The following is a 24,240-nucleotide window of genomic DNA, read 5'->3' on the forward strand; positions in this document are numbered from 1 at the left end:
TTCCACACTTATTTTAGAAATTAAATGCATTACTGCATAGAAGAGCTCTCACAAAACCCCTTGGTCAACTACTGACAAAATATAGTTTCAAGTTGTCAGAAAAATGTTTCAGTATGTATGCTTAGCTGTATAAGGAAGGAAATTTTGATACTTAAAACTCCCAGAATCTCAAACTTTCACCTTTATCCCACTTAAAATTATTTTGTATGTCTTATAATAAAATACATACATACATATATATGTGGGATCTTTTAAACAAATATGATTCTGAATCTCATATTGAATAAAAATAACAAAGATGGATAATAAAAAAATAACTGGCATTATGCACATTAAACACTGTAAAAGAAAATATCCTGACAAAATACCAATGCAATATATCACCTTGATGATAAAAACCACCTGTGATGGAAAGAAGAGATAATCCAATTAACTTGAAAAAGAATCTAATTATTGTGAAATCTTCTCAGAAATGTTTAGTTTCGGGTTATAGTTCTCTATGACGCAGATCTGTGGTCCAACAATGAATTCATATAGAAAGCTAAGCTTTAACCCCAGTTAGAAACAATATGTCTTCTGCAGCCTACTTTTAAAAAAGTGTCTGGGATATGAACATTCAGCCTTTGTACCTTCTGCAGGAAATAATGTTCCCCACACAGTATGAAATTTCAGAAGTTTAGTGTTAAAAAAAAAAAAAAACTTTTTGTCCGAAACAAACACTTCCACCCCCCACCCAATCCTAAACAAACCCCAACAACTCACATTATTAACATTTCTAATTCCTACACTCTTGCTGAGGGAAAATGAATGGGGCTGCAGACTACGGAGGCTGAACAGACCTTGCAGGTTGGCTGCTGGTATATCTCTACCACATGAAAACATCTTTTCGCATTAATTCAAAACCAGCTCCTGATGTATTCCATAAGAAATAAGTTTTTCCTTTTTAGAGTGTACCTAAAAAAGGCAATTCCCCCCTCCAAAATTAGTACAAAGTTAAAAGAAATGCAAATTAGCTACGATCTATTCCAAGCAAAGCACCGCCAGAAGATTCACACACACTATTTGGTGTTTCATGTTGGTTTTCCTTTCATTCTTTTAAGGCAGTGGTTTCCACAGGTCAGTTCAGAGATAAGCATGGTTCATGGCAGTTTGTTTTACAACTCCAATTTGTTCTCTGGCAATATCTCACTTAACTCCCAGAAATTAGTGCTTTTTTGGTTCAGAACTCCAAAGCCTGAGATGGAGCCTCTGGGCTCTTCCTGGCACAGGATGGTTTGTAGCTGGCGCGCTTTCATCAGGTCCCCACTCTCTCACAGGACCAACAGGTCACCTCTCTTCTCTCAGGCTTTTACTCAAAAGTCATCAAGTTTGTAGGGACCTAAAAATATAAGCATTACAAACTGTGTTTAAAAGTTGTTTTTCAAAGTGGTACTTCTTACCTTTCCTTGTCATTTGGGAAAGGCCAAATCTTTCTGACCTAAATATCTTTTAAAAAAATTTTGATAGAAGGCACTTCAAAAATTTATGAATAATAAATATAATATTCTAGAACATTTTAGAGAGAAAATCATTAAGATGTTTTAATACTCTCTAGCAAACTGACACATGGACAGAGAAAAGGCAGAGACAGTATCTCTCTTGTCTAACACAGGGGGCTCAGTAGATGTTAACTGAATGAATAAATAAATGAAAGAAGAATAAGTATGGCTTTAGTAGGGGGAGATTCTAGACAAACATGCTTGTCATCATTTGCTTTCTCATTATATATAACAAATTCCTACATGTACATTTTTAAAACTAGTACAGATACTTTTATAAAAATTATCATTACACTAAGTATGAAAGAATAAAATTCATTATTAAATAAATTTTGATCTGACACTTGGTCACTAAAAAATCAATAGGTTATATAATAGCTTGCAGATTAGATCAAATTTGATTTCTTATAAGTCTGAAAATACAATAATAATTCTTTGAAGTATATTTTTGTTTTCTAAAAATTAGTTGATGAGTCCTCTAGTCAAAGAACTAAAGGTGGTTTCATCATGTTAAAAAAAAACCACTCAATTCTTAAAGCCAGTTTTCCAAAGTTGTGCTCGTAGAAATATTAACACCTCTCACATTTTTATAATCTTTCTCTCCGAAACCCATTATACTCAAAAAAATGAATAACTTACAAAGAAGTCAGCTTCTGAATGAAAAATTCTGTTGGACAATATAATCATAATGAATTCTATTTATAATGAATTATAAATCAAATACAATACAAATGGCTCAAGTGCTTACAGTATAGATAGATTCTCAGGTCTGGTAAGAAACTCACATTTAAATAAAGTAAAAGTTTCACTTCTTCCTAAGTTGCCTGAACAGTCTTCTACTAAAACTTTTTAAATTTTACAGGTTTTATTTATAAGTTTGCTACACTTTGATTCTTGCAAGTATAGAGAAAAACAAAAAATAATTTTTGCTCTATGGCATTTCATGTCCTTTATGAAAGTTGCTAAAAATGGTACCAAATACTGCTATTAGTCTTTTATACATATTTGAAATAAGAATTGAGAGAAGAAAGCCTATTCCAACAATATTTTTAAAAAATGGACTTTAAGGATAAAGACAGGGTTTGGGTCTCCGGTCTACCATTTTTTACTTGTTTGACCTGTGCATGTCATTTAGCATCTCTAAGCCTTAGTTTCTTCACCTATCAAAAAAGAGGTAACAGTTTACATTTTGGTATCACAGAGTAAAAAATACTTTTATAAGCTTTCTAAACTTATACAGTGCATATTACTTAAAATTAGCTACTGATAACACTTACTCCATACTTCTGTATTATCAAGACCCTAAGTCAATGATTTTCAAAGTGGTTCTGCAAACAAGTCCATAGAAATGTCTATAACTACAAGTTATGTTTATTTTATGTCTGTCTACCAATTTGTGGTTTAACTCAACTCTGCAACAGGTTTTGGGGAAATGACAATGGATTCCTTCTCTTCTGCAACTGAAAGTCATTCAATTTAGACTATCTTTGTTTCAGTAAAATAAAAACAAACAATAAAACCCAAATAGTTTTTGGTTTTACTGCAACAACATAAACCCGCATCAAGTTGTCAATAGATCAAATAAAGATAAAGCATCACAATTTTTATTTAAGTGCCATCTAATTTTATCCCTTCTAGAGCTATACTATCAGTATCCTCTACCACCACTAGCTATCCTTCTATATTTTGGACACCTTAAGCTTGTTCCAGCTCAGTCTATGCACTTGCCATTCCCCTTACCAGCACTCTGTTCTCCTTAGTCTTCACATGGCCCTTTCTTTTTTTGTCATTCATGTCAATATCATCTCCTTAGGGAGATCTTTGCTGCTCACCCTTATTTATCTTAAGTTATCTCTATTCCCATCACTTTATATTACATAATAATTTTTTCTTTATATAGTAATTACTTTTTGAAATTTTATTTTACTCATTTATTGTCTAGCACCTCATTAAAATGTGGACTTCATGTTTTATTGACTGTTGTCAATAAGATAAAGAATAAAAACAACACCATTTTCCTAGTTCTTTCAGAAAATTCTACTTCTCTTTGGAACTCTTTTAAATATATCCTCAAGTTATGGACTATTCTGAGAACTAAGAGAAATGCTCACCTGTTGTTTGTTACTTTGGCAGGCTGCACTCAAATGCTTAAACCACAGCATTGCATTCATTCTATTGCCAGCTTGAAACTTGTATGAATTTCCTAAAATTACCAAAGGGGAAAATAATAAAATCTAAGGACAATGACACGTAATAATTCTGCCAGATATTAAAGCGTGAACTAAACATGGCTAGAGTTCTCAGTTTCAGAATTCTATTCACTTAACACCTGATTTTCCAATACAAATAAAAAGTTCTCTATGGAATGCATTCACGTATCATATATTCAAAAAGCCACTGTTCTGTTGCTTATGAATTGGAAAAAATAATTTTGTTTCCTTAAATGTTCTTTAAAATAAAGTACATCTAAATAAAATAATTGTGTGGCTTCTCTAGATTTGTCTCTGTGTTTAAAACTACAGGATATTGGTTCATAACACTACTTAGGTGATCTAAATATTAGTGGATGTTAACATTAAGTTTATACATACCAAAATGCTTCAACTAGTTTAACACTTTTCTTTGAGATTCTGATACTCAAAATGTTTTCAGTTTCAGAAACAATCGTTTCTTTCTTTACCAAATGTGTGATTAGTCAAGTAATATTGTTTTACTTACTGAACTCAGATGCAAACATTAGGTCAACCTGAATAGAAGACATATCTAGAATTAAGCTGGTCACAACTACAATTTATCTACTCACTTCTCCCTGGGAAAAAAATCCCACTGGGATAGAATTCATAAAAAGCTTAGCTACCCTGAAATGATCTATTAAGCACACCAGGAAAAACTGAAGGAAAACAAAGAATTTGTTAACTAAATCTAAAGAAAGTGTAATTTTATGAATAATGCCTTTGGGACTTTGGGGGGCTGAGGCTTTGAATTCAGAATGTTGAGTAGGGAGTCCTAACTCTGTAAATCAACCTATTTAATCTCCAAATATGACATTTTGGTATTGTTATTTTTTTCCTGCATCCAACATATTAGCTTACTTTTTACTGAAAGTGAACTTTTTATCCTGAAAGTGGAATGTCTGTTGACACAAAATAGCATCTGAATAAACAGAAGTCAAAACATATTTGTAAAGTCAACAAAAGGTAATATAATATTTCAGTTGTGAGTTGCTAGAATGGAATATTCTGGGCAGATATGAAAGATTTCCTTTCTGGCCTCCGTAGTGGTGCTGGTCAGCAACTGGCAGGTGTCATGAAGGAAGAGTACCAACAACCTTAGGACCTTTTCTGATGGACCCTGAGGTACCAGGCACAGGTAAGGTCAGGAGGTGATTTTACACTGTCCAACCTCCAATTTCTTCCATCCATTTTACAAACTACAATGGCCAACAGCCAATTATTTTATTCATAAATGTCTTCTCTATACATTGTATGCAAAATATTATAATTAATTTGGAAAGAGATGTGAGGCAAATAACCAATTAATTTAATTAAAAGTAACAGAATAAATATCATTTAAAGAAAAACTTTACCATGTTCAGAACTTAAGAAGAATAATCTATTTCAAGACATAAATGAAGGGATACTGCCTTTATGGAAAATCTCTGAGAATTTAAAATAACAGTGGTCTATATATTCCGAAATCTCTTTCCTTCCTTTCCCGGTTAGTTCTGTAGGAATTACTTGAGTTTTTAATTTTCAATCTTATGTCCATGTAGCAAAGAAAAAAGCTCTAACAATATTATATCATTAAAATATATTATGTAACAAAAATATCTCCCAATAAATAAAACTACAGAAATATTTCTCATGTTGAGTATTCCAGTTAAACTAGGTTTTGGCTCATCAAAAGATATATATATATTCAATACCTTAAACCCTAGTTATTTTAACAATTCACCTTTCTCAGAGTCTGTCAGCAGGAAGAGATCTGGATGTTCTGGGTCATCAGCCATCATCACCATCCATCCTACCACAGATACGTTCTTATTTGATGTTGATTTAAACTAGGAAATAAAAATATAATTAGTGAAAACATAAAATTTATGGATCATTCTAAGCAAAAATTAAATGTTAGGGAGTGTATTTGCAGTTTCTCCTGATGGGAGGTGAGATTTGTGACTTCACGCCAGTTCAGGTCAGCTTGGAGTCTTTTACTACTAAATTCCATGTAGGCATGCCCTCTTTTGATAATTTTCTATTTTCCAGAACTTTCCCAGTTTCACTCTTCATCAAAACTTAAATGTCCTATTCTCCATTCCCAAAGAGCATGATCTGTTAGTGAATTTGATAAATTCATCTTGTTGCTGTTTTTGAGTGCTACCCCCACCTTTTAGGAAACACACTTTCATTTTCATAGCTATGTTAATTTTAAATCTGATGATTTAATAAACTAGCAGTGCTATCAGACAATTCTTAATGATAATATTCTTACATGTATTTCTCAAAAAAAGGGTATTATCAGCATGCCTGTTACTTTTGTAGTTAATTATTCTTCTATAATTATTATTTTAATCATGCTTCTTTTTGTAACCCTGAGAGAAAACTGTTTAAAAAGAACAGAAAATTAGGTTAGCCTCATTCATGAACATAAATGAAAAAATAAATAAATAAAATATTAGCAAATTGAATCTAGTAGTGTATAAGAAAACTGATACATGGTGACCCAACTGGATTTACTTCAAGAATGTAAGGTTGGTTTAACCTCAGAAGTCAATAAAAGCAATTAAATTGAGAATATTTCAATAAAGCAAGGCTAGTTTAACTTTTAAAAAATTAAATTTCCATATTAACAGATTAAAGTAGAAAAACACATACAACCAACTCAACAAATGCCAAAAAACAAAAAGCATTTGCTAATATATAATGTATATTCATAATAAAACTTAGCCTACTAGGAATAGAAGAAAACTTTCTAATTCAGTAAATAATAAACACCAAAAACAAAACAAAAACCCTGCAGCATACACACTCAGCAGTAAAATGCTAAAACATTTCAAAATCAGTATCAAAGAAGGATGCCCACCACTGCTACTTCCGCTAAACACTGAATTAGAAGACTTAGCTCAATAAAGCAACAAAAAAGAAAGAAAACCTATAAAAGTAAGAAGGAAATAAAACTGCCATTACTCAGAAATACTATTATCTACACAGATAATCCACTCAAATCTACCAAATTAATAAGATTAACAAGGTTGCTGGGAAAACATCAATATAAAAATCAGCTGGAATTCTGTGTACTAAACGTAAAAGAAAATTACAAAAAAGGTATCTAAGAATATACAGAACACAAAGGAAAGTATAACAGTTAAAAGACATTAAAGAAAATGTAAACCAATGGAGAAATACCATGAAATAAAGAAAAAGGTTCAATGTTGTAAAGATATAAATTCTCCCTAAACTGATCTACAGATTCAGCATCATTTTAATAAAAATTCCAATAGGTTTTTATGCAGAAAAGGACAAGCTAATTCTAAAATATACATGAAAGAGCAAAGGATCAAAAATAGACAAGACACATCAAGGCAATCCCCATCAAAATTCCAATGACATTTTTCTCAGAAATGGAAAAAAACAATCCTAACATTCGTATGGAATAACAAAAGACCATGAAAAGCCAAAACAATCCTGAGCAAAAAAATAAATAAATAAAGCTGGAGGCACAACATTACCTGACTTTAAACTATACTACAAAGCTATAATATCCAAAACAGCATGGTACTGGCATAAAAAGATACATGGATCAATGTAATAGAATAGAGAATCCAGAAATCAACCCATACACCCACAGCCATCTGATCTTTGACTAAGGCACCAAGCCTACACATGAGGGAAGAGACTGCCTCTTCAGCAAATGGTGCTGGAGAAACTGGATATTCATATGTAGGAGAATGAAACTAGACCCATACCTCTTACCATATACCAAAAATCAACTCAAAATAGATTAAAGAGGGCCAGCCCGGTGGCGTACTGGATAGTGCGCCGCGTGGGAAGCGCGGCGGCGCTCCCGCCCGAGGGTTCGGATCCCACATACAGACCGGTTCCCGCTCACTGGCTGAGCGAGGCGCGGGAGCGACGCCGAGGGTTGCGATCCCGTTGCCGGTCCTGGTCCGGTACGGGGGCAACACTGAGGGTTGCGATCCGTTGCTGGACACGGAAAAAGACAAAAAAAAAAAAAAAGATTAAAGAATTAAATATACACCCTGAAACAATAAAACTCCTTAAAGAGAACATGGGAAACACTCCAGGAAGGAGGATTGGGTACAGACTTCATGAATACAACCCCAAAGCGCAGGCAGCCAAAGGAAAAATAAACAAATGGGATTATATCAAACTGAAAAGCTTCTGCACAACAAAATAAACAATTAACAGAGTGAAAAGACAACCAAAGAGTGGGAGAGAATATTTGCAAAATATACATTCAACAAGGATTAATATCCAGAATATACAAGGAACTCGAACAACTTTACAGCAAAAAAACAAGTAATCTAAACCTAATTAAAAAATGGGCAAAGGAGTTGAATAGGCATTTCCCAAAGGAAGATATATGAATGGTCAACAGACACATGAAAAAATGCTCAATATCACTCAGCATTCAGGAAATCCAAATTGAAACCACTTTGAGATACCGTCTCACTCCAGCTGGATGCTGGTGAGGATGCAGAGAAAAAGGAACCCTCATACACTGTTGGTGGAACTGCAAAATGGTGCAACCTTTATTGAAAATGGTATGTAGGTTCCTTAAACAATTACAGATAGATCTACCTTACGACCCAGCTATTCTACTGCTGAGTATATACCCAGAGGAATGTAAATCATCATGTCAAAGGGATACCTGCACTCCCATGTTTATTGCAGCGCTATTTACAATAGCCAAGAGTTGGAACCAGCCCAAATGTCTGTCATCAGATGAGTGGATAAGGAAAATGTGGTATATCTACCCAAAGGAATACTACTCTACCATAAAAAAGAATGAAATACTACCATTTGCAGCAACATGGACAGACTTAGAGAAAATTATATTAAGTGAAATAAGCCAAGCACAGAAAGAGGAATACTGCATGTTCTCACCTATTTGTGGGAGCTAAAAATAAATAAACAAATATACAAACAAATAAATGGGGGGCAGGAAGAAGACACCACAATCACAACAATTCCTTGAACTTGTTAAGACAAGTGAACAGATATGATGTTGATGGGTTGGGAGGGGGAAAGGGAGGAGGGGGAAGAAGAATTGGTAAAGGGACATGAAAATCAACTACATTGTATACTGATAAATTAAAATTAAATAAATAAGTAAAGCTACAAAAAAAAAGGATTATGATGTGAGGTGATGATATATTAATTAGCTTGATTGTCGTGATCATTTCACAATGTATATACTTATTTCAAAAGAGTTGTATACCTTAAATATATATAATTTTTGTCAGTTTTACCTTAATAAAGCTAAAAAAACAAAAAACAAAAAGTAACTGGTACAGGGACAAACCAATAGGCCAGTAGAAGTATGGCAAGAAATCTGTTCATAAAGATGCAAACTCATTTGACTAGAGCAGGCTCTGCAGATTGTGAAGGTAAAATAAACTGTTCAGTAAACAGTGCCAGGAAAATTAGCTATCCACTCAAAAAAATTATGTAAATGAATACCTACTTCACACCCCCCCCCACATACACCCCTCTAAGCCCAGATGGAGCAATGGTTTTAAAGGAAAATGCAGGTGCTCCAGTCAAGATGGTGGAATAGATGGTCCCCAGCATCACTCTCTCCCACAAATCAACCAATTTACAACTATAAAAATGTAACAGCCAAGCTGGGACCGCTGGAGCTCAGGGGAAGAGGAGAGACCTACGAGTGCATGAAGGTGGGAGAAACCATGATGAGAAAGAAAAAACTCCTCAGAGTGTTTTGGGCCATGGCCCACTTTAAGGCTGGAGCTGCTGAGTGCATGGAGCAGGAGCCAGCAGAAACTGGGCTGAGCCCGTGGCGCACTCGGGAGAGCACGGTGCTGGGAGCGCAGCGGCGCTCCCGCCCCAGGTTCAGATCCTATATAGGGATGACCGGTGCGCTCACAGCGCTCACTGGCTGAGCGTGGTGCGGCCGGTCTCAAAAAGGACAAAAAAAAAAAAAAAAAAAAGAAACTGTGGCTGTGCCCTTCAGATGGAGTTGCTTGGAGGCAGCAGGGGAGAAGAGGGCCTTGGTGGCCCCCAAGACAGCAAGACCACTAATAGAGTTCCCGTGGACCCACACAGGATAAAGGAGCTAGAACAGCTGGAAAAGGGGAGCCATTCAGAGGCCAGTGAGTCATCGCAAGAGACCGGCACAGGGCCCGTCCCATGGGAAGTGTTTGGAGCACGGGTGGGGAACAAAGGCCCACTGGGAGAACACTGGGACACAGCAACAACAGCTGATCTGCTCCCCAATCAGCGCAGGACTACTCAGAGGAGACTGGTTGGGAATGCAGAATTGCACAGGGTGCAGTTTGATGAAAAAACTCAAGCCCAGATCAGAGTTTCTACACAACCCAGGTGCACCAGTTCTCTGGAGAGCCAAAAAGTCTTTCCTAGGGAAACAGCAGCAAAACAGCAATTTAGCTGAGCTGCACGAAAAGTCTTTCCTAGGGAAACAGCAGCAAAACAGCAATTTAGCACAACTACACAGCTCCAGTACTGGTTCTCATAGGAAGTCCCCCTGTTTTAGAAATAAGCAAAGGACAAAAAAATTAGTTCCACCCAGGTACACCACCAGCGCCTCAGGGCCAGCCTGGGAACCTGAGGCTTGAAGCCGGGGACTGGACCCCACTGCCCACACCCAGGCACACCATCAGCACCTTGAGGCCCCGCCTGGGGGCCTGTGACATCAAGCCAGGACCAGAACCCCAGACCACAACCAGGCATACCGGCAGCACCAAGGAGCATACCAAAAACATCACATCCATGTGGGTGGCCAACACAGTAACCATGGCTGCCACAAAAGTGGCTAGACATCACAACCACCACGCAGATGGTCCACCAGCCACTGGAGTGCATCAACACAAGGAGAGTCACCAGCAGAGACCAAAGAAAAGAAGATATCTCTCTCCACAAAGCCCATTCCGGAGTGACAGAAGAAGCATCTGTTCTATGATAATATTGGGGGACCTGAACACATCTCTCAGCATTGGACAGAACTAGGCGACAGATCTACGCAACAAATCAACAGAGTAACCATTACTCTTTCAAAGGGAGAGAAGAAATCTAGGGTTATCAGTGGTGGGAGGGGGGAGGGAGAGCGGGATAGGGAGAAATTGGACAAGGGGCATAAAGAATAAGTACAATTTGTAACAATATACATACCAGTAATATTGACTTGATCAACATATGTCGACACTGAATCCCAAAAATACATATAATCAATCATGACTTAATAAAAAGTAAAATGCAAAACTTCAAAACTATTAGTAGATAATTTAGGAGAACATATTAATGATCTCAGGTTAGAAATGGATTTTTCTTTTTTTTTTTTTGTTCTTTTTTCGTGTCCGGCAACGGATTGCAACCCTCAGTGTCGCGCCCGCACTGGACCGGGACCGGCAACGGGATCGCAACCCTCGGTGTTGCTCCCGCACCTCGCTCAGCCAGTGAGCGGGAACCGGTCTGTATGTGGGATCCGAACCCTTGGCGGGAGCACCACCACGCTCCCAAGCGGCGCACTGTAGCAGTGCGCCACCGGGCCGGCCCCTAGAAATGGATTTTTTAAACATGACTCAGAAACTGTTAAACATAAAGGAAAAGAGAAATTTTACTACTTTAAAATTAAGAACTCTCCACCAAAAGATACCATAAAGAGAGTGAAAAAACAAGTCAAACAAACTGGAAGAAGGTATGTGCAACATATAACTGATAATAAATTATTATCCAGAATATATATAAAAAGCTTTTATTGATTAGAATAAGAATACGCAAAATATTTATCCACTCATTTTATGGAAAAAGAAACATGAATGACCAATAAACATGAAAAAAATTTCAAACTAATTAAGTAACTAGGGGTATATGAATGAAAATCACAAGGTACCATTTCATCTATACTAGATTAGCCAAAATTAAAAAGCCTGACAGTAATGAATATGGTAAGAATATGAAACCTCATATGCTACTGGTGAATATGTAAACTAACTTGGCATTTTCTTGTAAAACTGAACATTTGCACTCGTAGGTATAAGTTCTGCCACCTAGAGAATCTGTGGCACACAAATATTCACAGCAGCATTGTTTGAAATAGTAAAAAACTGGAAACCATCCAAATATCTATCAACAATAGTGATGAACAAATTATGGTAGATTCACAAAATGGAAGCCTAGCTGTGAAAAGGAATAAATGACAGCTATTGCATCAACAACAATGAATCTCGACAATATTGTATTAACAAAAAATCCAGTGGTTAAGAACATATACGCAAATCCATTCAGGTACAGTTCAAAAAAGAAACAACGTACTCTTTAAGGAAACATAATATGGTAAAACTTAAAAGAAAAACAAGGCAATGATTAACATAAAATTCAGGACAGTGATAGCTATGGGTATTGTTGATAAGGAAGGAAGGGACATCACCTAGGAAGGCTTTGATGGTTCTGGTAATGTTCTGTTTCTTATGCCAGGTGGAGGGTATATAATGTGTTCATTTTATTTATGGTTTAAATGTACACGTACACTACCTATCTTCTTTTGTATGTATATGTTTCACAATTAAAAGAAATGGGAAAAAAGACTGAACACAGCACATTTGTAACAACATGGTTACTACAAAGAGGAAAGCTAAAGAAATTAGGAAGTTTTAATATTATGAAGAATGAAATTGGCAAGCCACAGAACTGCTGATTTGATAGTTCATAATTTATGTCAAAGTGGATAGCACGTTTTTCAAATATTCTTGTCCTAACCCTCAAAACCTCAATTGCTTCTTTTAAAATAAAGAAAAAGAAAAAGAAATTCAAGCCCTTCATATAGAGGGATATGAATGTATATCTAAAGTGCAAAATGCTCCTTGATCACTAGCTGAATCTCATCCCATTCCCCAGAACTGATCATTATTTAGGGTGACACCCTCCAGACCTTTTTCTTTTCTTTTTTTTTCCCTTTTTTCGTGACCGGCAACGTATCGCAACCCTCAGTGTTGCGCCCGTACCAGACCGGACCGGGACCGGCAACGGGATTGCAACCCTCGGTGTTGCGCCTGCACCTCGCTCAGCCAGTGAGCGGCCGGTCTGCATGTGGGATCTGAACCCTTGGCGGGAGCGCCGCCGCGCTCCCAAGCAGCGCACTGTAGCAGTGCGCCACCGGGCCGGCCCTCCAGACCTTTTTCTATGCATTTACACCAGAGGCTTTTTTGTGTTATTGTTGCTGTTGGTTTTTATGGCTTATACTCTGACTGTGGTTTTCATCTGTCAGTAACTATTTCCTTATTGATAAGTGTTTTGGTTGTTTCCATATTTCTGCTATTACAGACATTATAGAAATACTCTTTTACAGGTATCTTTGTATACTTGTTCAAGGATTTCTGTAGGACAGACTCTCATATGGAGAATCTCTGACTATTAGTAAGTTAAATACAGACTAGAGTTGCCCACCACAAAAACAATACCAAGTTAAATTTCTGCCAGCTGTGAATGATAATGTGTTTCCCTACACCATTACCAATGCTATATTTTCAATCTTTAAAATTTTTGTCTAATGGCAAAAAAAGTGTCTTCTGTAATCTGCATTTTTTGGAAACTAGTGAGGTTGGTCATCATTACATGTTTATTAGCCATTTGTATTTGATCTCTTATTTATCTTCCTTTTCCATTTTTCTGCTTTTCTGTTTTATTCTTACTGAGTCATGTAAAATCTTTATAGGAGTATATGTTACAGATTTTTTTTCAGATGCAGGTTTGGTTTTTAAAATTTAACTAATCAAACAATATTTATTCACTCTTTACCATGTAGTTATAGGTTCAAACATATTTGTAAACTTTTATTTTTTTTACAAAGAATATACTTCCATTAAAAACTTTTTTTTTACAATGAATACACTTTCATTTTTAAAGATTGAAAAAGAGATATAACAAAATAATAGGCTCCTCTCTCTTTCTTCAGCCACTCTACCTTCCCAAGCTTACTCTGCTCCTCTTCATAGGCAAAAAAAAGTATATAGAGAATACTAAAATATAGTTATGTAGACTTGCAGATTCTCCCCCAGCATTTATATGCATATATGAAAAGGTATATTTTCCTTAGTGATTTTTTTCTCCCCAGCTTTTTATTTTGAAAATGTTCAAACTATAGAGAAGTTAAAAGAATGCTATAATGATTACCCATATACCATTAATCTACATTTTGCATTTGTTCGATCTCTTTGAACATTCAAGTGTAAGTTGTAGACATTATAACATTGAACCCTAAATATTTCAACATGGATCTCCTAAGAACAAGGATATATTCCCATACAACCACAATGTAGTTATCACATCCAAGAAATTTAAGACACAACCATATAAAGTCCATATTAAAATTTCTTCAATTGTCCCAATAATGACCATTATAGCTTTTTTTTTTTTTTAAATTTAACTCTAGGATTCACCAAGGTACATGTACTGCATTTAGCTGTCAAGTCTCTTTAAATCTAGAACAGTCCTCCTGTCCCTCTACCCTTATTCCACCTGCCAAATTTTGGTCTTCTTAAGAATCCAGGCCAGTTGTCTCACAGAATGGATTTGATTGTTTCCTCACCATAAGACTGAGGTTAAATATTTTGGCAAGAACACAACATAGATGGTGCTGTATTTATGTAGTGATTTAAATCCTTTATCTTTTGCTTATATATAGCAGATATTTTCTTGCAAATTTGTTTGCATTTCAACTTTGAAAATATTTAAAAAGTTTTTCCCTTCTATTCTTTTAGGTCTATGCCATATCTCTTCTATCCCAAATTATTACTAAATATAGGCATGGACCTGTCTACAACCTCTATCCTGTTCTTGTAATTCTTTAACAGTAACAGTTTTAATTTAAAAAGATGAGGAATACAGTCCATTTCATTCGTGCTCAATTTGCTTTTCTCACAACCCACTATGCTATAATTTGTAAACATTTATTTTATATAAATTATTTATCAGAAACCTCGTATAACTAAAAACCCAAACTATAGCAATGCCAAACACAAAATGACATTTAACATATGCATTAGATGACAAATTCAGTATCTTCTAACTTCTCTAATTTGGTCTCTTTCTAATTAAAACTAAGAAAAAACAAACATTTTGAATAACTACTTCTTTACAGTAATCAACACAGTGAAATCCAGCCAACAAGTATCTCAAAGTGGCTATGGTGAAAGGTTACTTGCTCTAAATTTAAAGACAAAGGATTTAATTTAACTGTATCCAACCTTTTTCTTTCCCTCTGAGGCAATTACCCTGGAAGACGCTCTAGCAAAACTAATCTGTGCAACTTTGTAGTGTATGTGGGCACTGGAGTCAATCTGAATTCAAAAAATAAATATTCACAGAATGGATATTGATCATTACTCAATCCTTTATCTCAATGAAAGAGATATCTAAACAATTATAACATAATAGTGAGCAAAAACAAAACAAACAAAAAAACCACTGCTTAAGAATATATATGATTCTATTCAGGTACAGTTTAAAAATGAGACAATGTATCAATTAAGGGAACATATATGGTAACACTGTAAAGAAAAGCAAGGCAATGATTAACATGAAGTGCAGGTTGTGGATACGGTTGACAAAGAAGGCTATGTTATCTTGTAGCAATTCCTCATTCACTTAAATGAAAGATGTCCTCTTCTATACCTTTGGTTTGATTAAAAGACTAAAAGTTTGAGAATAAAGAACTTCTCTTAATTATACAGTGTCATTTGGGTAATTTATAAGTAGAAAAGGATTTAAGCTTTTCTTTATTGGCTTACTTTTCCTCAGTAGCGTAAAAACCACTTATTTTTTTCCCCAAAATACATAATTTAGAAATAAAATCCCTGTCAAAGGGATTTCTAATAATGCAATATGGAAAATTATTCTTTTAAAGACTGTATCACTTGCACATAAAAACAAAACGATATGCAAAAGACAACTATAGGAAGACTCTACATTGAGAAAAGAGCATCAAGAGGCTTCTTTTAAGTAATATGAAGCACAAGAAAGCAGACTGGAGTAACTATTGTGATCACTAATTTCTCTTCATTGCTGGGAAATTCACTGAATCAGAGATTGAGGTGGAAAGAACTTTGGATATTGGTCCCAGATTTTCACATTTTATGATAAGGAAATGAGACTTCAAGGCGATAGTTTAGAAACTCAGGTCTGAGAAAGCTTTGATACCAAGATAGATATTTGTAATGTACAGTTTTGATATTTGCAATGAAAAACAGTACTCAAAAAAGAAAATTCAAAATACGGAAGTTATTCCAAAACCTTTCTTGGAATATTCATAATTCCATTATAGTATTCATACTAGAAATAATGTAAGAACTTCTGGATTAGAATATGGGAAAAGACAAACAATCAAAACCCACAAAAAGACTTAGATCCAATTAAGACTACTTCCTTACAACCCTGAAGAGTCTGTGAAAGTATGCTACAAATTCAGAGGAGGAATACTTACATGTTTTCTTTCTGTAGCCTTTAGAGATTTGGCAGCATAGTAAAAAAGCTGTGTCCCACACAAAGCTGCCCAATATTTTGTCCAAGCTGCTACCTGGAGAGGACAAACACATAAATATACTATGAAGATGCTACTGGCTTGTCTGTGCCAATGATCCACTGTACTTCACTTCAGCCATTGAAGGCCTAACCTTAGAATTGAGTTACATCGCTTTTCAAGTCTTTACCTCAAATATTCCTATCACTTCCAGCCAATATACTCTAGTACTCTCATTGAGACAATTCTTGATCTTATCAAGAATCCTATGACTTTTTAATATGTAGTATTCCTATTGCCTCCTATTGCCCCCAGCCCCCACCGCCCACACTATACATTCCCTCCCCTTTCTTCATATCTAGCCTATATTTCATAGTCTAGAACTGTATTCATTCCCTTCCAAATACTTTAATCCCATTGCCCCTCCCTCCTGATAAAACCCTAACCCTAGCCATATCTAATAAGCATTTGATTACTTGGCACCACATCACAGAAGCTGAATATTGCTGGAGAAATCACACAATTACAGAGATTTAAATAAACTGACAAAACTGATTGAATTCCATTTTAAGGATTGCTGCTATCTATTTTCTATTTTTCATAAACTTATTACTACAATACTTCCTAATAACATACTTCCAGGGTTCTATAAAAAACAGTTTTGTACAAAGAACTATATTAGGAGATAAAGAGAAGCACAGGAGTACCTTGATTTAAGCACCCTTACTATATTATTTAACTGAAAGCTATATGGCAGGTATAATACTTTAAGAACCATGCTGAGGCAAATGTGTACTTTAAATTATTTCAAGTCTACTATATATTTGGCTTTATTTCATAGAATTGTCTTAGGGTCTTATATATTTGCATATTTTTAGAGGTATGTTAAAACATAATATAATGAAATCTTACTGTAGGCTTTTTGCCTTCTTTTAACAAAGTTTTTCTCCTGAGAACACCTTGAATAGTAACAGCTCCTGGATATAAATGTACTGCCAAATCTTCTGATTCTGCAGAACTATAATAAGGAAACGAAGAAAAGAACATGTAAGAGCTTTTGTCTATAATAACTATTCAGTAGGAACTTACATAAAATGTAATTATTATTAATTTTAAAACTTTGTTACTTTATTCAGACCTGAGAAGACATTGACAATTTTAAAGGTTTATTGATCTGAAATTTATAAGCTGTCACAAAAGTTAATTAGGAAGTTACTGAAGTCAGCAAATGGCTAAAAAACACACTTTATTATGTATTTGAACAAGTATAATTTAGAAAGGATGCAATAATTTACTTTAGTCAAGATTAAATTAAGAACTTAAGATTTTTCTTCTTCTTAACATGCCCCACTGCATCACTGTTGTAACCTTATTTTCCCATTAGAAACTTTAAGTCCTGGTAGGAAAGATGAGGATTCTACTGTCAAAAGTACTTAAGTACACAAAACTGAAAATAAAAATAGAAGAAGCTCAAAAAGAAAGAGAGAAAAGCCATGCTTAATTCTAAAATAGGTAAAAGCATTAATAAGGTAATAACATATTTTAAAAAACTGGCTTTCTGCAATAAATTTGAATGACATTTAAATGCTGTCAATGTATAAGTGTTTGATTATGGCCTAACCATTCTCCAAGAAAGGAATAACTCCCAAACTCAAGATTTCCTTTACATTTATCTTTAAAACACCATCACAAAATAACCAAACATTTTAGTATCTTTTCCCAGTTGATTTAGGTAATATATTTAAAATAAGAATGATTTGTACATGAGCCATTTATAACATACACACTGATAAAAAATGTCATTCTCTGGTGATTTGACATGAGTTACAGAATTCTTACATGAGCAAAGAGAAGTGAAATTTGCCAGTTTACTCCTTTATGATTATTTAGGTGTCTTCAAAGTGACTTAAGAACCTGGAAACCAGTACATATTTCATGCTAGAGCTATTTATATGCAGGGAGGTATACACAAAGAGATTAGACACCATCAAATTCACATAAAGTTTGCCATTTTGTTGTATTGTGAATTGGTTGATTACCCATTACCATTAATCCCCATGTCCCAATCAATGTACAATCCTTACTTGCCTCCACAGCTAATACAGTATATAGTGCAGAAAGAGATCCAGTTTAACTATATGAAGAATTAAGTGAATGTGAGTTTAAACACACAAATATTATTTAATGAAACAGACATATAAAATTCAGGATCTGTGTTTTATTTGAAAGAATTCTTTAAAAAACAAATCGACTGTAGACTTAGCAAAGTAAATGCTTTGATTGCAGCTTAGGAATAAAAAGCAGATTTTTATATTGCTCATCCAATAACTAGCAGCATTAGAAAGACCTGTGCAGTTAAAAGGCTACCAACTTGAAAGCATTTTAAAAATGTGACATAAAGATGCAAATTTTAGCAATTAGATCTGTGGATCAGAAAGAATAGTTGAAATTTATCTCTACATTAAATCTTGGAAAGAAAGTTTTCCTGGGCAATTTTAGTTTTTATATAAATTAGTTGAGAAAGAATAGAAATAATGTCAGACCGCACCCATATAAGCCAAACACCAACACCAGAGCAGAGTTCTGTGACCCCTGAATGCAGGGGAATTGTACCTGCTGGCCTTCATGTGGCTTCGATAGCCATTTCGTGCCACTCTTGTCACCGGGCCGAGAGAATGGTATAATCTGTTCCTGTTGGATTCCATTATAAATTGTATATATTACATATACTTTTATTCACACAATCATCAATACCAGAACACTGTAACAGCTTCTTCGTGTAATATAGCTTTCTAAATCTTATAAAAGGTCAGTATGTGATTGTTCCTCTTTCTTTTTTAAAGCATGCAGCATAGATATCAAAAAATATTTTTTCTCCTACTGTTGACTCTACAAATATTTATAGGTTTTTACTATATACCACACATTTATATTCACTTTCATAAATTTGCTAAAAGAATTAAAGAACTATAACCAAATAATATAAAAAACTGAAGAATACTTCAAAAATTCTTTTGTTTCCATTCCACTTCTGGAATTCCACTTTAAGTAAGATGCCTGGGTTTATATAAATGATTCATTTTTATCATATATCCCTGTAAAGACACCTAAAAGCAATGTGGTTTGTCAACTTAAAACCAATGAGGAAAACCTTATTTTTCTCTTTATCCTGCATGTTAAATCAAGGAAAACTAATAAAGGAGATGAACTGAGTAATAAATATAGGCATTATTTTATTTCTTCATCAACTGACAAAGCCAATAAATGATAAAAATGTTATGAGTTAATATTTATCCAAAACGGAGTAAAATACTTAACAAAGGAAATTAAACACACATACACAGAAATACTGATATTTCTTTCCCTGGGAAGAGACAAAAGTAGCACTGTTGATAAATAATATTTAAAACAAAAAGCATTATTTTAGCAATTTAAGCAACAACATACATGATGTCTCTCTAGGAAATAAGAACAGGAAATGGTGTGTTAACATTCAGAGCACTATTTTCTTTCTTTTTTTTTTTTTTTGTCTTTTTTCGTGTCCGGCAACGGATCGCAACCCTCAGTGTCGCGCCCATACCGGACCGGGACCGGCAACGGGATCGCAACCCTCGGTGTTGCTCCCATACCTCGCTCAGCCAGTGAGCGGGAACCGGTCTGTATGTGGGATCCGAACCCTCGGCGGGAGCACCACCACGCTCCCAAGCGGCACACTGTAGCAGTGCACCACCGGGCCGGCCCCAGAGTACTATTTTCAAATTCACTATCCACATGTAGTATTTTAAGTCCTAGTTCTTTATTCACTTTTTAGTATTTCATGTCTGAATCTTGCTGGGCAGCATTCATTTAACTGTTCTTGAAATATTCCAAGACCCATCAATTTAAATTTGGCACAGGTACAGTAGATTTTTTAGCTGCAACTGTCTGCAAAGCAAAACATTTGTCAAAAAAGAAAAATAATGTTTTGAGACATGAAGGTAACACCATTACATGTAACCTGCTGGGATGAGAACAGATTATTTAACACACCACCATTCCGGTTACTCACTTATAACCCAAATAATCTAAGAAACAATTTTGTTAGTATTTTTTTTATCTAAAGATTACAATATACTCTATAATCAACCTCTGATGGTATTATGATTTTTCTAGAGGGAAAGACAACTTGTACAAATTCAGACAGCATGTCAGGGGCAACTCTTGTGTTTTTTTCCATTTCAGGCAAACCAAATAAAGAGACTGAAAAGAAAGGTCAGAAGAGAAATGATATTTAAAAACAAATTGTTAATAATCCCCTAAAACAAAGAGAACAACACTTGGGAACATTGATAATTAGAGTAGAAAAGTTCAAAGGTACTTTGAAATACAGGGCTTATAAGTAAAATCTTAATCATATAATGGTGAGAAATCTTTATGAAATCTGATCAATAACATGGATCCAATGTTCCAATTACAGCTCAAAATTAAACAATTCAAATATAATTTAATTTTAAATTGTTTTTAATTAAAAATCGACTGATAGGGAGTTAGGTAGCTAAATGTTTTCAACTTTAGTTTTTTTTTTTGTTTTCCTTTTTTGTCTTTTTTCGTGACCGGCAACGGATCGCAACCCTCAGTGTCACGCCTGTACTGGACCAGGACCAGCAACGGGATCGCAACCCTTGGTGTTGCGCCTGCACCTCGCTCAGCCAGTGAGCGGCTGGTCTGTATGTGGGATCCGAACCCTCGGCAGGAGCGCCGCTGCGCTCCCAAGCGGCGCACTGTAGCAGTGCGCCACCGGGCCGGCCCTCAACTCTAGTTTTAATACGACATTCAACATTAAGTGTAAAAACCATTCTTGTTGCTTAGAAACTTAGTTGCTCAGTTGATATACAAAAATTATTTTGGTCAAGAGTCAAATGAGAACTGAAATGGTCAGAGATAAGATTTTCTAACGAACATTTAGTAAATGGCAATTATTTGTGTTGTCTGGCTACATTATTAGGAACATCTTGTATCTGAGGATCTATACAGCATGATATTTGCTTCAGACAGATGATGGCTTTTTTAGCTTAAAGACAAGGAAAGGAGAAGGGAGCATAATTTATAGTATATTTCAGTATAAATCTGTGTACTCTGCAAATTTTAAGTTCACAACTGTAGTGGATTGAATTACGTCCCCCCTAAACTCATTGAACCTTGAGTTGTGTCCCCCAAGTTTTATGTATTAGGAACTTAGTCTCTGCTGAGACTGTAAAGAGGGTGGGAAATCCTATTATGGTAATTGAAAGGTGAGGCCTTGAAGAGGTGATTGGATTGTAGGACTGTGCAGTAGTGAATGGATTAAAAATGTAGGTCAGGGGCGTGGTTCTGAGGGCTCTAAAAGAAGAGGAGAGTCTGTCTTTCTCTCTCTCTCTGCTCCCACTATCTTGCAATATGAGACCTCTGGGTCACAGTTGCCACCACTAGATGGACTTTGGACTTCCCAGCCTCAGAAACTGTAAGCAATACATTTCGTTTTTCTTTATAAATTACCCAGTTCCAAGTACTCTGTTACAGCAACACAAAACGGACTTATACAACGACCATTTAAATTCGAACTTCAAACTGCTTTACTTAGAGTATAATTTAAAATTTACTAAGTCATTTTGTTCTTAACAAAGCAGCAGAGAATGAAACTGACCACTTCACTAAATGCCTTAAAATTACATAAATGAACCAGAAGTTAAGGAAATAAGTTTATTTTTGAATGCATAAGTAGGTAAGTTGACTATGATTGATTATTATTTTTAAATTACAATTTTAAATGTACTAAAATTCAAATACTTGTGTCAAGCCACCAAATAAACATATATAGATAAGACTCTATCAGTCCGTCATTCTCATTACTTACAAGTTCAACTTCTAATTTCTTCTACCAGCAGGAAAATTAAATAGTCCCTTAGGGATATGTAATAAATATAATCTCTTAAAATTTGTATTATAATATACTTTAAGACAGACAAAATAAACTCAAAGCCTTGCAAATGGACAATTTCTCTTACCTTTCAAAAGCAGGCCATGAGGTCTCTTCACTTAGTTCAGAACCATCACTGCTACCTAAAATCAGAAGTTATGCTACTTTTTAAACATCAAAATTACTTTTCCAGTTTGGGTTTTATATTTTAAAAATGATTTCTCTAACTGTGCTTATAAAATGACAATCACATTGTAGGTGAATATCCACATACTAATTCTTTATTCTAATATTACTGCTGCTGGGTTTATTTTGCAGTATACTGGAATATAATTGACAAGACTACCTAAAATAACAAAATTGGTATAAAACATTTTTGTATGCCTACTTATAGCTAAAATTCATTACGTTAACAATTTTTCCACTATCAGAGAATGTACACAGCATGAAATTTCTCTTATTAGGTCTGTCATAATTTAGGACCAACATAATTATGAAATCCTTAGACGTTCATGGCATATTTCTCTCGCTTTGTATTAAACCCATTACTGCCCTGAAAAAAAAGCTTAATGAAATTCAGTTCTTTGCCTTTAGAAGGTTGAAGAGGATAAAATCCCATTTAAGGGGAAAAAAAAATTGGTGCTATAACAATATAACAACTTTCTCTTTAGCCAGAATATCAATTAAAATGGTCTTCAAATAGAAAGTTTAAAATTAGCTGTGGGGGAAAAAAACTGACGGGAATGAATTTAGAGAGTCCAAAACAGCTTCAATTGACTTAAAAGTAATTTTAAAGAAATTCTGGTTCTCAATAAAATTAAGATAATAAATATGTCAAGTTGAATTGTCTATCAGACTTTCACAACTACAGTTACATGACAGACTCAAACTCTAATGCTGTAAGGTATCCATTATATGTGAGGGGTTAATGCCTCTTCCACATTTGGAATGGCACTAGATATATACAATCCTTGGACAAACTGAGACAAGAGTCACTGAAGTAATTTTATGTATTTTGTCATTCAGATGAGAAACCAGGGGTAAACTCTTGGTTGTAGTGGAGTTTTGTAAATTATTTTTTGGTTTGTAGCATTATGTGGTAAAGACTGAAAATTTAAACCTAAAAAGTACGACTTATTTGTAGAAAATGTAAGCTTTTCCAGAAGTGTCAGCTGAGTGTGAATATGCCTCCCTTAGCTAGGCAGGACTATACCAGGACATATATCTAGGACATGTATACCACATTAGAAGATGTTTGAGGCCACTGTCCCAAGCAATGGGACAATTTCCACAGTACTTTCTCAAAGGCTTCATGGTACAGAATATTAATATTGCATGTAAAAGTTACAGCTAAAGAAAAAACTCTTTTGTGTGTGTATGAACACCCACCATCTTATGGTCACAGACTTATTCTCTTTTCATAATATTAAAGCTTTAAAACAAAAATTCTGGAAGGTAAATGCCTATGTATAATGTTCTTAATTTACAAACAAGAATGCAACAATCTTTTACTATTTACCTACTTAATAGCCTTAGAATAGTCTAAAAATAAACATAAAGACAAAAATCTGCTTTAAAAGAAAAAGGTCTCCAAACTGACTAACTGTAACTGAATGAAATAACTAGTTAACTATTTTGTGGTAACCAAAAGAACATCTATGGATGTAAAAAATACAAGTCAACTAGAAAATAATTATCATTATAATGCTTATGATGGGAAGAACCCAAATATTATATACTTGAAAGCTGTGTAATTTTAAAAATTATTTTTTGCTTTAAGTGGCATGCCAAATTTCATAAGTGTAACAAATTTTTAACTGGAAAAAAGTTCTTCCTTTCTCTTTTGCGAAATTACTCTGTACATTAGTTTTCAGACTGAGGTTGATGTGTGCACATAGGAAATTGAGAAAATTAATAAAGAGGTCTTATTACAGGACACAAATGTGTCCTCTATTTTAAAAATTGTGTCACTATTTAATCATTTGCATTTATAAAAAAGGGAACATCAGAATAAACAACTGCTAAATGGTGCTGGAG

The 24,240-nt window shown here is 34.8% G+C and overlaps 1 protein-coding gene across 2 annotated transcripts in view; it reads right to left on the bottom strand.

Annotated features, from left to right (window-relative positions):
• Nucleotides 1–252: 252 nt before the first annotated feature.
• The window catches only part of RALGPS2 (Ral GEF with PH domain and SH3 binding motif 2), a 129,625-nt gene continuing 105,637 nt past the window's right edge, over nucleotides 253–24,240 (bottom strand). The window contains exons 13-19 of one of the 2 annotated variants that reach the window (XM_008571512.1): nucleotides 22,292–22,346; nucleotides 18,882–18,959; nucleotides 17,181–17,286; nucleotides 16,233–16,325; nucleotides 5,493–5,598; nucleotides 3,650–3,741; nucleotides 253–1,378 (exon numbers count right to left, since the gene is read on the bottom strand). In XM_008571512.1, coding sequence (XP_008569734.1) covers nucleotides 1,349–1,378; nucleotides 3,650–3,741; nucleotides 5,493–5,598; nucleotides 16,233–16,325; nucleotides 17,181–17,286; nucleotides 18,882–18,959; nucleotides 22,292–22,346 — 560 coding nt within the window. In that variant the 3' untranslated portion in view covers nucleotides 253–1,348. The remainder of the gene's footprint in view (nucleotides 1,379–3,649; nucleotides 3,742–5,492; nucleotides 5,599–16,232; nucleotides 16,326–17,180; nucleotides 17,287–18,881; nucleotides 18,960–22,291; nucleotides 22,347–24,240) is intronic. The other variant, XM_008571513.1, reaches the window with a different exon arrangement.

The sequence above is a fragment of the Galeopterus variegatus genome, unplaced genomic scaffold (assembly GCF_000696425.1).
Source record: "Galeopterus variegatus unplaced genomic scaffold, G_variegatus-3.0.2 Scaffold694, whole genome shotgun sequence".
In the NCBI taxonomy this organism is placed as follows: domain Eukaryota; kingdom Metazoa; phylum Chordata; class Mammalia; order Dermoptera; family Cynocephalidae; genus Galeopterus; species Galeopterus variegatus.